Source organism: Mesoplodon mirus (assembly GCF_964341445.2).
Source record: "Mesoplodon mirus genome assembly, chromosome: 7".
NCBI lineage: Eukaryota > Metazoa > Chordata > Mammalia > Artiodactyla > Ziphiidae > Mesoplodon > Mesoplodon mirus.
The window spans coordinates 95,141,102-95,154,223 of NC_138983.1; the positions used below are offsets into that span (position 1 = coordinate 95,141,102).

A 13,122-nucleotide genomic window follows, 5' to 3' on the forward strand; every position below is an offset into this window, starting at 1 on the left:
CCAAAGAGCCTCGCTCGGGGGCGGAATGGGAAACAGGAAGTTCTAACGCCTGTCGTACAAGCGCGGCGTAAAGCGGGTCTGCTTTACGGCACCCTGCTTCCGCCGTAAAGCGCCGTTGGCAATCCCGCGTGAGTGGGTTGAGGAGACGACTTCCAGGTGAAAAACGCGATTCTTGGAGGTTGGCTGACTTGACGTCTTCCCCATGGGCAAACGCGGGAGCCGGAGCCGGAGCCGGAGCCAGAGCCAGCTGCTCGACTCCCTAACTAAAAAGCAGAAGAAGCATCTAAGGGATTTCGGCGAGGAGCATCCCTTCTATGACAGGTATGGAGAGGCAAGGCTGGGACCGGCCCTGCCGGCGTCCTTTCCCGGTGGGAGCCCGCGTGTCCCCGCGTTTGGTCCGCCGGTGCCCCGGGGGTAGTGACAGGGCAGCTCCCGCCGCGTGCCACGCTGCCCCGGCGCCGGCCTAGCTCGCCCGGGGATCCTGGCGGCTTCCCGCCTGAGATGGGGTTCTTCGCCGGTCTTCCTACCCTTTGTTGAGCCTGTAGTTTGATGCTAGACGGCACGCCTCCTGTGTGGCGACTGGGCAGAGATTTTATAAGCTTGTGTTCGTTTTATATGTTTTTTTTAATTTTTATTTATTTATTCATGGCTATGTTGGGTCTTCGTTTCTGTGCGAGGGCTTTCTCTAGTTGCGGCAAGTGGGGGCCACTCCTCATCGCGGTGCGCGGGCCTCTCACTATCGCGGCCTCTCTTGTTGCGGAGCACAGGCTCCAGACGCACAGGCTCAGTAATTGTGGCTCACGGGGCCAGTTGCTCCGCGGCATGTGGGATCCTCCCAGACCAGGGCTCGAACCCGTGTGCCCTGCATTGGCAGGCAGACTCTCAACCACTGCGCCACCAGGGGAGCCCCGTTTTATATGTTTTTAAAGAATTGCTTGGGGGCTTCCCTGGTGGCGCAGTGGTTAAGAATCCGCCTGCCAACGGAGGGGACAGGGGTTCGAGCCCTGGTCCGGGAAGATCCCACATGCCGCGGTGCAAGTAAGCCCGTGCGCCACAACTATTGAGCCTGCACTCCAGAGCCCGCGAGCCACAACTACTGAGCCAGGGTGGTGCAACTACTGATGCCCGCGAGCCTAGAGCCCCTGCTCCGCAACAAGAGAAGCCACCTCTCGCCGCAACTAGAGAAAGCCCGGGCGCAGCAACGAAGACCCATAGCAGGCAAAAATAAATAAATTAAATAAGTTAAAAAAAATGAAAAAAAAATTGCTTGGGACCCTCGACATCACCTATCTATTCAATGACCATGAGGAAACTAATGTTTGGGTAGTTGTGGGTTCCTCTCTAAGTGTCCAGACTCTCAGTTATGATCTTAGTGCTCAACCCACCCCTTTGGGCTGCTTTATCAACAGTTAGAGGGATAGTCTACTTAAGAAATTTGCTAGAAAAGGTGAACCCCGAGGGCTTTTATTTGCCAAAATTTCCCATCTTTTGGATGAGAGCCTGTTACTGTGTGACTGTAGTATTTGTCACGTGGTCTTGTTAGACTTTTTCATTCGTCTCTTATTATCTATTTGGCATATCCTTCCAAAACCTGTCCAAATGCATATGGAGTTTTTACTTGACAATAGATATAATGTATTTATAACGGTATAGTCTGCCACGTTCATTTAAAGTTGTATCATTAGACTTTTCCTAATTGCTACATACTAGTAGTTAAAGTTTAACATAGCCTGTTTCTTCTCAGGGTTTCCAGAAAGGAAGCAAAACCACAGACTTGTCAACTGGTAATGCTTTATACCTTCTTTATGATAGTAGACTCTGGACTGTTACTTTTAAGATTATATATGGTACTAAAGTTTGGCTACATTTCCACTCTCTTTGATTTTAGATGTAAGCTATATTTTAGTAATATTGCTTAGTTTTAAGTGCAGATGTCTGTTAAAATGCCATTGTGATAACTAATATCGTATAAAGTATGAAACTGTCCTGAGAGATTAGCCTGTTAGAACCTGTTAAGGAGGCTTACCAGGGGGCTCTTGGTGAATCCTAAGAGGGAATGTCATGTTTGCTTAACATAAAATAGAGTGCAAAATCATCAAAGGTCTTATTTCATTACCACAGACTCAGAAATAAAGTACACTTTTTTGTTGTAAGTTTTCCTGTTGCTCCTTTAAAGGTGCCAAATGTCTGACACATAGGTTAGATCGCCTTATAACCTAAAGCTCCATGTGTTTAGTTTGCTGTCTTCCCATGTGGAACATGAGCAGTTCAAAGAAGAGGAAGCGCTTCTAGAATCATAGCTAGATTAGCTGTTTTAAACAAATTTGGTGCTAGGTCTGGTTGAATAGATAGGGTTGCATATTTGCAGAAAAGCTAGTTTTTATTTAGAAAAGTCTGAACTTGGTTCCACTGTGGGCCTGATGATAGTCGTGGGGTAGCAACAAGAACAGTATAAGTTTTGTTTTTAAAATCCCCATTTTCCTTTTAGTCAGAGAGTTTATAGATACTTCAAGTTCTGAAAGTGAAGCATAGAGTGAACCAGAACAAGTTTCTGGTTACAACAGACTACTTGCCACATTAAAGGATGTCTCCAAGGAAGATGAGGAGGAGGAAGAGGAAGAAGACAGTGTTCTAGATGAGACAGAAATGAATCTTGAAGATGGCGATAGTGACGTCATTGTGGAGGAAGAGATGGCAGTAGAGTCCACTGACATGCACAAGAGTAAGTGTCTTTGATGTGGGTTTATCATCTTTGCAGGGACCACAGACAGATTGCCCCAGGGGCAGGGTGCCTTGTACCACAGAGCTGGGTGAAAGCACATGGATTCAAAGCAGAGATTCTTAACATTGTTGGGCTCTGTGATATCTTCCAGAATCTGATGAAAACACAGGACCCTGTGGCCATAAAAATGCAGAAATGACATTTTTGCTTATGATTTCCAGGATTTCATCAATCCTACTTCAAATTCCCCTGATTGGGAGGAAAGGGAACATAATTCTGTTTTTGTAATGGTCTCAATTTATGAAAGAGATTATTGTTCCTGCCTTAGAGGAACCAAGTTTAATGGAAGATAGACATAAAATATACAAAACTTTTCAAGCATCAAATCTGAATGGAACCGATAAATATAAGGTGTTAAAGAGATGCAAAGTGGTCACATGCTGCCAGGGTGAATGAGGGGAGGCTTCAGAGAAGAGCTGGGACTGAAAGCTTAAAGGAACTCTGTCTCACTCAGACGTCTAGGGGACTATTTTTTAAAAAATTATTATTAATTTATTTATTTTTGGCTGCGTTGTGTCTTTGTTGCAGTGCGCCGGCTTCTCACTGTGGTGGCTTCTCTTGTTGTGGAGCATGGGCTCTAGGCACGTGGGCTTCGGTAGTTGTGGCACACGGGCTCAGTAGTTGTGGCTCACGGGCTCTAGAGCACAGGCTCTGTAGTTGTGGCGCACGGGCTTAGTTGCTCGGCGGCATGTGGGATCTCCCCGGACTAGGGCTTGAAACCACGTCCCCTGCATTAGCAGGCGAATTCTTAACCACTGTGACACCAGGGAGGTCCCCATAGGTGACTTTTAATTTAACTTTAAAATCAACTTTATTGAAGTATGAATTACATTCAACAAGGTGTACCCATTTTAAGCATGTAATTTGATAAGTTTTGACAAATGTGTATATCTATATTGTCATCGCCAAAGTCAAGATACAGAACACTTCCAATACCTGCAAAAAGTTCCTTCTTGTCCTTTTACAGTCAGTTTCCCAGGCCTGGCATCAGGCAACCACTGACATGCTTTCTTTCACTATGTATTAGTGTTTCCTATTCTAGAAATTCATATGAATGGAAGCATACAATAAGTACCCTGTTGCACGTGGCTTCTTTGGCTCCTCATGTTGTTGTGACTCATCCGTGTAGCTCATATTAGTAATTCATTTCTTTTTATTACTGGAATAGTAGTCCATTGTCTGAATATATCTGGGTAACTTTTTATATTCTATTATCTTAATGCCTACTTGCCTTACTGTATTTTTTTCTATACTTTAAGGTGTCACACACCATTCTTAGTATTTTCATTCATCACTTGTACTCGGATACAAAAATCATTGCCTCAGACTTAGGGATTGTTTTAATTTTGTTGGTTTTCCAGTTTTCTTTCATGTTTTAGGTTTTTAAAAATGAAAAGTTTGGCTTTTTAAATTATAAAAGTAATATATATTTACTGTAAAAATTTAAGAGGGTAATATAGTTAACGTATATCTCCTCCACCCTGGGATGAACACCTTTAACATTTTATAGAACCTTCCAGACTACTTTTTTATGGATATATGAGTGAATATATATTTGTGTGTATGTGCATAATGGCCTCATACATTTCTGTAAGTGACTTTTTTTCTTTAATAATATAACGTGTGTAACTGTGGGTTACTGCCGCTAGAACCCTGGTGTCCAAACTCCCAGGCCAAATCTCCTTCTACTACATTACACTACCATGGGGAGGTTTAAAAAAGAAAGGGAAAGTATGAAGGGTGATTTTTCCATAAATTAAATCCACTTGAAAAGGCGCATTTGGAGAGTCAGAGAGTACTGATATTGTTAGAAAGAAGAAAGGTTTAAAAGCTGGTTAAATCTCATTTTTAAAAAATCCATATGTACCACATTGTAAAAAAGAGAAGGAAGACGGCATTCATGATTACTGGGCTGGCAGGGTAGGGGACAGTTGCATGCTGGGGGTGGCTCTCGTACTGGCTCTTCCACTCTTCACACTTGTGCTCGGCCAGGGCCAGGGCCCGCTGAGGGAGATCAGAGGAGAGGGTGGTGCCTTGGGGGTTCCAGGGGGTTGTGCAGCTGGCTCCCTTGCCACCCAGACTGCCCCAGGGTTCCCAGCCCCAAGGATTATGGAGCATCCCCACACCTGTTTGCTCTGCAGTTGCTGTCCTGCACGCATTTTCTCCTCCAGCACTTTCTGCAGTGTCTCCTTGGCCTTCTGCTCATAGCTGTTTTTCTGGCCTTCCATCCGTAATAGCAACTTATTCATTCCCCAAGAAGTGTATTTCTGTAAATTTGAGGCAATTCAACAAATACACGTTGACCTACTGTGTGCTAAAGCCTGAGCAGGGATACAGAAATGAAAAGAAATTGGTCCTTGCCCACAGGGCAGAGATGTCCGTAATCTGGTGGACCTTCTTCCAGGCTGGAGGCAGGCAGGGAGAGTCCCTCAGGTGATGTGAGAGGTGAGTGGGAATAAAAAACTGCCCTGGGCATGCCGGGCGTTCTCCCCTAGGCCTTCCACAGGCATTTGAAATCCGACATTTCCAAAGGGAAATCATCTTTCTAAACCTGCTCCTATCTCAGTGGTCAGCATCACCCCCCACCCAGTCTCCCAAACCCTAAACCAGGGAATCATCCTTGATTTCTCTCTCACCTTCTTCAAAGACTCAGTTCCTCATCAAGCTCTGTCAAGTCAGCGTCTTTAACGGCTCCTTCGTTACCTGTATCCTCTATCCCTACCGCCACCTCCTTAGTTCAGACCCTAGTGACACTATTATATGGATTATATAGAGACTATGTGTTATCTTCATGCCTTGCCTCCCTCCAAACCCTTTTCAGTCCTGCAGCTAGAGGGTTCTTTCTAAAACTTAAATCTGATCCCATCACAACCTGCTTAAATCTCTCAGTGGTTCTCAGTGTTCTAAGAATCAGGTCCAAACTCCTTGGCATGGTTCCTACTTACAAGCCCAGACTTTCATCTCATGCTGCCTCCACGCAAGCTGAACTGCTTGTAGGCCCCCTAAGCACTGTGCTTTTCAGCCTCTGCCTTTGCCCATAAAGCTTCTTCTGCTTAGAGTATCGTGACCCACGCTTCTCACCTGGTTAACTTCTACCCATGTTCAAGATTCAGCCCTAGAATCATAAATTCCGATAAACTTGGCCAACCATACCTACCCCCCGACTCTTTATTTATTAGGCAGTTTTACTGGTGTTCACATAGTATCTGTATTTCTGATCTATTGACTCATCTGTCTCCTTTAAGGGATTGTAAACTCCTTTGAGGCAGGGAGCATTTTTATTTTTGTATTTTTTGTGTTTTATTTGTTTATTTATTTATTTATTTATTTATTTATTTATTTATTTATTTATTATTAGTTTCTGCTTTATAACAAAGTGAATCAGTTATACATATACATCTGTTCCCACATCCCTTCCCTCATGCATCTCCCTCCCTCCCACCCTCCCCATCCCACCCCTCCAGGCGGTCACAAAGCACCGAGCTGATCTCCCTGTGCTCTGCGGCTGCTTCCCACTATCTATCTACCTTACGTTTGGTAGTGTATATATGTCCATGCCTCTCTTTCGCTTTGTCACAGCTTACCCTTCCCCCTCCCCATATCCTCAAGTCCATTCTCTAGTAGGTTTGTGTCTTTATTCCCGTTTTACCCCTAGGTTCTTCATGACATTTTTTTAAAATTCCATATATATGTGTTAGCATACGGTATTTGTCTTTCTCTTTCTGACTTACTTCACACTGTATGACAGACTCTAGGTCTATCCACCTCATTACAAATAGCTCAGTTTCGTTTCTTTTTATAGCTGAGTAATATTCTGTTGTATATATGTGCCACATCTTCTTTATCCATTCATCCGATGATGGACACTTAGGTTATTTCCATCTCCGGGCTATTGTGAATAGAGCTGCAATGAACATTTTGGTACATGTCTCTTTTTGAATTATGGTTTTCTCAGGGTATATGCCTAGTAGTGGGATTGCTGGGTCATATGGTAGTTCTATTTTTAGTTTTTTAAGGAACCTCCATACTGTTCTCCATAGTGGCTGTACCAATTCACATTCCCACCAGCAGTGCAAGAGGGTTCCCTTTTCTCCACACCCTCTCCAGCATTTATTGTTTCTAGATTTCTTGATGATGGCCATTCTGACTGGTGTGAGATGATATCTCATTGTAGTTTTGATTTGCATTTCTCTAATGATTAATGATGTTGAGCATTCTTTCATGTGTTTGTTGGCAGTCTGTATATCTTCTTTGGAGAAATGCCTATTTAAGTCTTCTGCCCATTTTTGGATTGGGTTGTTTGTTTTTTTGCTATTGAGCTGCATGAGCTGTTTATAAATTTTGGAGATTAATCCTTTGTCAGTTGCTTCATCTGCAAATATTTTCTCCCATTCTGAGGGTTGTCTTTTGGTCTTGTTTATGGTTTCCTTTGCTGTGCAAAAGCTTTGAAGTTTCATTAGGTCCCATTTGTTTATCTTTGTTTTTATTTCCATTTCTCTAGGAGGTGGGTCCAAAAGGATCTTGCTGTGATTTATGCCATAGAGTGTTCTGCCTATGTTTTCCTCTAAGAGTTTGATAGTTTCTGGCCTTACATTTAGGTCTTTAATCCATTTTGAGCTTATTTTTGTGTATGGTGTTAGGGAATGATCTAATCTCATACTTTTACATGTCCCTGTCCAGTTTTCCCAGCACCACTTATTGAAGAGGCTTTCCTTTCTCCACTGTACATTCCTGCCTCCTTTATCAAAGATAAGTTGACCATATGTGCGTGGGTTTATCTCTGGGCTTTCTATCCTGTTCCATTGATCTATCTTTCTGTTTTTGTGCCAGTACCACACTGTCTTGATTACTGTAGCTTTGTAGTATAGTCTGAAGAGGGAGCATTTTTTAAAAAATAAAATTATTTTTGTAGGCTTGGGGATCTGAACAATATTCAGTAAAGTCAAGTTTTAAAAATTAATACATTTGTATTTTTAGAATTTCTCCTGGCTTCAAGGTCAAAAAGAAAAAGACACAAAAGCAGCTTTGCAAATTCACTGGGGGTCTTGCCTTTCCAGTGCTTTTCATTTTTATGCCCTGTGATTTTTGGGAAAGCAGGAGCCTTTTACTGTCGATTCTGGGTTACCCAACTGGGTAAGAGATAGTCTAGATAATGCAGATTTAGAGTTCAATATCAAATCATTTCCATTTAGCTTTGGAGTCATCTGAAAATTTGGATTTAAATGTTGAGTGGGTCTTATGTTCTTGGAATTGTCATTAGAAACCAGATACAGGAGTTACTGGTTGAGATCATACATGGTTATGTCCAGGTTATTGGACTTAACCATGCTGGTCACTGACCAGCTTTATCCCCCTTTGAAAACGAGTAGACTGACATTCTGGATTATATGTCAGTCTTTTATGAGCTTGGTTGGCATTACTGAAAAAATAAAAGTTGTGGATCCACAAACCCATAGACTCTATAGGCTATGTTCCCCTGCAGAATTCTAACTACATGGCCACCTTATCTTCCTAACATCAAGTGGGAGCAGTCTGGCCGGTCCATCTTGTTCTCTTGATCTTGAGTCTTCTGCCAAAGACCTCCCCCTTTTCTGCACCAGCACATACGTCACAGCCCTGAAGAAAGTGTAGACATCTGAGATACGTTAACAGTGGGGGAGGGCTGATATCCCGTGAACAGACACATAAATGCCTGTTAGACCTGGAAATTGAAAACCAGAGAGGCGGGGCCCCACTGGTTTTGGCCCAGGCCACCAGCCACTGGTGTTCCCAGCAAAATGTTCCCAATGTGGGAGTTTGAGGAAGCAGGGAAAGGCAGGTGGTGTGAGTTTATTAGGACTTGAGGCCCTCAGCCTCGCACCGAGGCCAGCTGAACCCCCAGAGCGTGCTTCCTGCCCTCCTATGGGCTGCTACTCCTAAAGGTACTTGGTTTCAACAGTTATTTGTGCATCAGGTTAAAGACTGAAGGGAGAGGGAACAGCAAGCCTAAATTCTTCATATCATACGCCACCTCCCTTTCTCTTCTTATTATATAAGCAATTCATGTGAAAAACAAATAAGGCAAACAAACCAGAACAAAATTACCTGAAATCTTGCTATCCAAAAGTTACCATTAGTATTTTGGTGTATACTTGTTCCAGATTTTTCTTTATTTTCAACCCTTCATTAAGGCCATTGTTGTCTTCACAGGTGATGCTGGCACAAGCACTTGAGATGAGGCTCCTCTTTTTAAAATACTGTATTTGCATTTGGTTTAATTTCTCTCGGGCCCTGCCTTGCCTGGTCCCCAGCGTGGTGTTTTCTGCTGCAGTCTCTAAATTGGAGTTGGGGTGATGGGGCGGTCAGGCAGGGCTGTGTGTATCTGTGTCTGTACGAGGGAGGGTGGCCACACTTTCCAGTGTTTCTGGGCAACAAGCAGGCACTCACTGCAGTTTCCTATCCCTCTGGCCTGAGCTGTGGAGACAGGGGAAGTACCAGGAAGGGGTGGACGACCCCGACCCAGCTAAATGGAAGGCCCAGCTCCGCTGTGCGCTCAACAAGAGCAGGGAATTCAACCTGATGTACGACACCAAGGAGGTGCCCATGAACCCAGTGAAGATATATCGAGTGTGTGACATCCCCCAGCCCCAGGGCTCTATCATTAACCCAGGTGAGGCCCCAGCTGCTGGGGAGAAGGTGGGCAGTGTGCCAGGTTCCGGGCTGGACCCTTAAAGCGATAGTCGACTTGAAAGTCGCCTCGCTTACAAAGTTGAAGACTGGTAAATAAAGCAAGAAATGCTGTCCCTAGAAAGAACCCAGAGAACAAAAGATATAAACTCAGCACAGTCTTCCTGCCCACCCAGTGGAACAGTAAAGCATTAGAAAGAAGAGGGGGTATTGAGTTCTATAAAAAATAACTTCTCTTGGGACTCAACACTGAGAAGAGAGGCCAGGTAGTTTAGAAGAAGGAGGGCTTAAAACTTAGAAGGTCTGAGTTATAAACCTCGGTCTTTCCATTTCACTACTTGTGGGACATTGAATCAAGTCATTCAACGTTTTGAGCCTCAGCTTCTTCCACTATAAAATCTGGGTTCTCATCTTTCCTGCGTATTTCAAAGGCTGTTCTAAGAATCAATTGCCATGACATTAGGAAGGCTATTAAGTTCTCTTTATAAATGATGGGTAAGTGATCATTTAGTTTGTATGGTATTTTTCCTAGGAGAATACCACCTGATCCCTATATTTACTCAATGTTTAGCCAGTTCCGACTAAGAGCCAGATAATTTAGACTTGACCTCCAGTGAATCTAGTGAGGCTCTGCCATGAGGGAAGGGTCTGTCTTCACAGTAAGCTTATAAAGGAGAGAAGCTGTGCTCCTTGGGTCCTTAGAAGGGATGCGAATGTGTAGAAAGGGGTTTAGAGTAGGAATTAAAAGATTCCTAGGAGAAGGGAGCAGGGTCTGCAGCTCCTGGATAGGGGAGGGGATGAGAGCTTGCACTGGGGCTCCGTAGGAGGAGCTGGGAGTGGGGTGAACACCCTTGGTTCCCACTCTTTGGCATTGAGGGTGCACACTGAACCCAAGGAACCTCTGTGCTGGCAGTGCCTAGCTTGAACAGTGGGTCAGCTGCAGGGATGACAGTGCAACGTGAGCGCCTCACTTTTGACCTTGGTGTGTGTGTGTGTGTGTTTCTCGGGTAGGATCCACTGGATCTGCTCCTTGGGATGAGAAAGATAATGATGTGGATGAAGAAGATAAGGAAGATGAGCTGGACCAGTCACAGCACCACGTTCCCATCCAGGACACCTTCCCCTTCCTGAACATCGATGGTGAGTGGGGTGGGGGGTGGGACCGAGGCATGGAGAGGATGTAAGGGGCTTTGATTTTGCAACCGTTGACACCATATCCACCATTGCACTGGGAGCAGCGACCAGGCCCTGGGGCCAGGCTGCCAGTCTGTTAGCAAGTAGGAGTCATAGGCAAAGGAACTCCGTAGGTATAGTTATCCCAGTGGGGTGGCTTCTAGGCAGAGAGAGCATCTTCTGAATCTTATGTGATAATTCAGAGAAATTAAAAAATGAAATTCATTCTCAATCCCGCATACAAATACACAAGCTGTTACAAATTTTGCTGATTTCCTTCAGGCCAAGTGCAGGGATCCTTTTCGTGAATTGTAGGCAAACTCTTCTGCTATTTCCCTCGGTACAAATTTTCTGTCACTGCCTTAACAGGCTCTGCTAAGGCTGTATCGTGGGAAACTTGTGGCTCTACAGCTCTTAATACTAGGCTCTGATAAAATTTCTCTACTAGAGACTTTTATCTTTTTTATATTAATTAATTAGTTAATTTATTTTTTGTGGTCCGCGGGCCTCTCACTGTTGTGGCCTCTCCCATTGCGGAGGACAGGCTCCGGATGCGCAGGCTCGGCGGCCATGGCTCACGGGCCCAGCCGCTCCGCGGCATGTGGGATCTTCCCGGACCGGGGCACGAACCCGTGTCCCCTGCATCGGCAGGCGGACTCTCAACCACTGCGCCACCAGGGAAGCCCTATCTTTTTTTTAAATTGACTTTTTGAATTCAGCTTCCCAGGAAAGATGCGTTTAGAGGTTGGAGGGTCCCTGTGAGACAGAGCAGGTACTGCACCTCCCGTTGCACGTTCTGAGGACGCTCAACCACAAGGTGAACTGCTCTTCCACAGCATCTTCCCTTGAACTTTTCACTGACATGCTCCTAGTCATATGACGTGCATTCAGTTGAGTAGCTAGAATCTTACGTAAACCTTTTGAGTTAAATTTCATTTCCAAATATACAAAGGGACGTTTGTGGGCCATGGTCGTCTTTATTCATTGTGCATTTGTTTTCTTTTCTGTTGTGTTTTTGTTTCGCTTTCTTTGCGTTGTGTTTTTGTTTTGTTTTATTTACCTTCGAAAGAGAATGTCTGTCTGTATGCCACAGTGTATGTATGGCTATACATACACACCACATATATCTCTACATACGTATGGCTTTACGAAGAAAGAGTGTGTGACTAGTTACACATAGACACTCTTACATTTTTATCGTTCAATTTTAAAATATCTCAGTTGTATCATAAATTGTGGTTGGTTTTGGGCAAACTTTTCTTTGAAGATACTTTCCTTTAAGGTAAGGGCAGTGAAATAGCTTTGGTGGTAAGGTGTGTCTTTTTTCCATCTCCGTTCTCTTTCTAGCGTGCAGTGATGCGCTTCTCAGAGTTGGAGATGAAAGAGTGAGAAGGTGGCCACCCCACGACCAAAGACTCCAAGGTGCGCAAATTCAGCCCCGCTGACTGGGAAAGGCTGAAAGGAAGTCAGGACAAAAAGCCAAAGTCGGTCGCCCCGGAGGAGGCCATTGCCGACCAGAACGACAGAGATGTAAGTGAACCCAGGCGGCTCGCGTGTGGTACCACGTCGGTGGGAACGGGGCGGTTCCGCTCCCAGTGCCGAGGGAGGTGAGAGGAAACAGTACGCTTCCGACGGCCCAGCGTCTGGGTGCTGGCTGTTCGGAGAACGGGCTGCTCTGGCCACCCTTCCCAGCTGTGGATTGCAAGGCTGGTTGTCCTTTTGAGCGTTGCGGCATCCAGGAGTGAAGCACCTATGAAATGCTGTTTCCTGGCACGCATCTCCTTTTTCCGGAGCAATGCTAGTCCTGTAGTTGGTAATAGTCTGATACAGTAGAGCAGAGGAATGGCGGTGCAAGACCTCCAGCGTAGCAGGTATGTGTTCTGTTTTGTAGCAGGTACGGATACGGGTTTTTGGTAGCAGTGGAATGACACTTGCAGCCAGAGCCAGACCCTCCAGAGTGACAGTGTCCTATGGGAGGGAGTGGAGAGTACTCGGATTCTCCCTCCAAAGGCAGAGGTTTCGTTAAAATGAGGTGAGGGCTGATGAAGGCACCAGAAAGATGAGCATAATTATTTTCTGTGGCAGGCTTGTTTGCAGTCATTAGGAGTTGACAGCACGCTCCAAGGGCGTGGGATCAACGAGGGCGTTCTTCCTACCAGACGGGGTGTATTCTGTTTTGGAGGCCAAATTGGAGAGAAAGCTAGTGTTTGCCTCGAGTCACACTCTGCGGTCCCATCAGCTGCTCCCCCACTGGGGTTGACTTTGGGCTTTGCCCTCGAGACTTCCTGGGCTAATGAGATGTGTTGGCAGCAAGTGGAGGTCTTTCTCCCGCTTTCTTCAGTGTGCGTGCTTGTGGCCTGTGGCCTGCAGCCTGCTCCGGACCCCAGAAACCTCACCGGTGATGGTGAGTGAGGGCACCTAGGTGAACGTCGAGGACAGGGTGGGCGTGAAATCCTCCTGAGACGGGACAGTCGGGGGTGGTGGGCACGTTTGGGAGGCCC

At 45.3% G+C, this 13,122-nt stretch overlaps 1 protein-coding gene across 2 annotated transcripts; it reads left to right on the plus strand.

Annotated features, from left to right (window-relative positions):
* The first annotated feature begins 2,041 nt into the window (after positions 1-2,041).
* Positions 2,042-12,606, plus strand: LOC309807685 (interferon regulatory factor 6-like). Of its 2 annotated transcripts, none has more exons than XM_082627539.1 (3): positions 2,042-2,722; positions 10,460-10,588; positions 11,969-12,604. In XM_082627539.1, exons 1-3 carry the CDS (start codon positions 2,647-2,649, stop codon positions 12,064-12,066), a joined length of 303 nt encoding a protein of 100 aa, XP_082483665.1. In that variant the 5' UTR covers positions 2,042-2,646; the 3' UTR covers positions 12,067-12,604. The 2 variants fall into 2 exon arrangements, with proteins under 2 accessions (XP_082483665.1, XP_082483664.1); XM_082627538.1 differs by lacking the exon at positions 2,042-2,722 and adding an exon at positions 8,371-9,431 and having other exon boundaries at positions 11,969-12,606.
* The last annotated feature ends 516 nt before the right edge of the window (positions 12,607-13,122 follow it).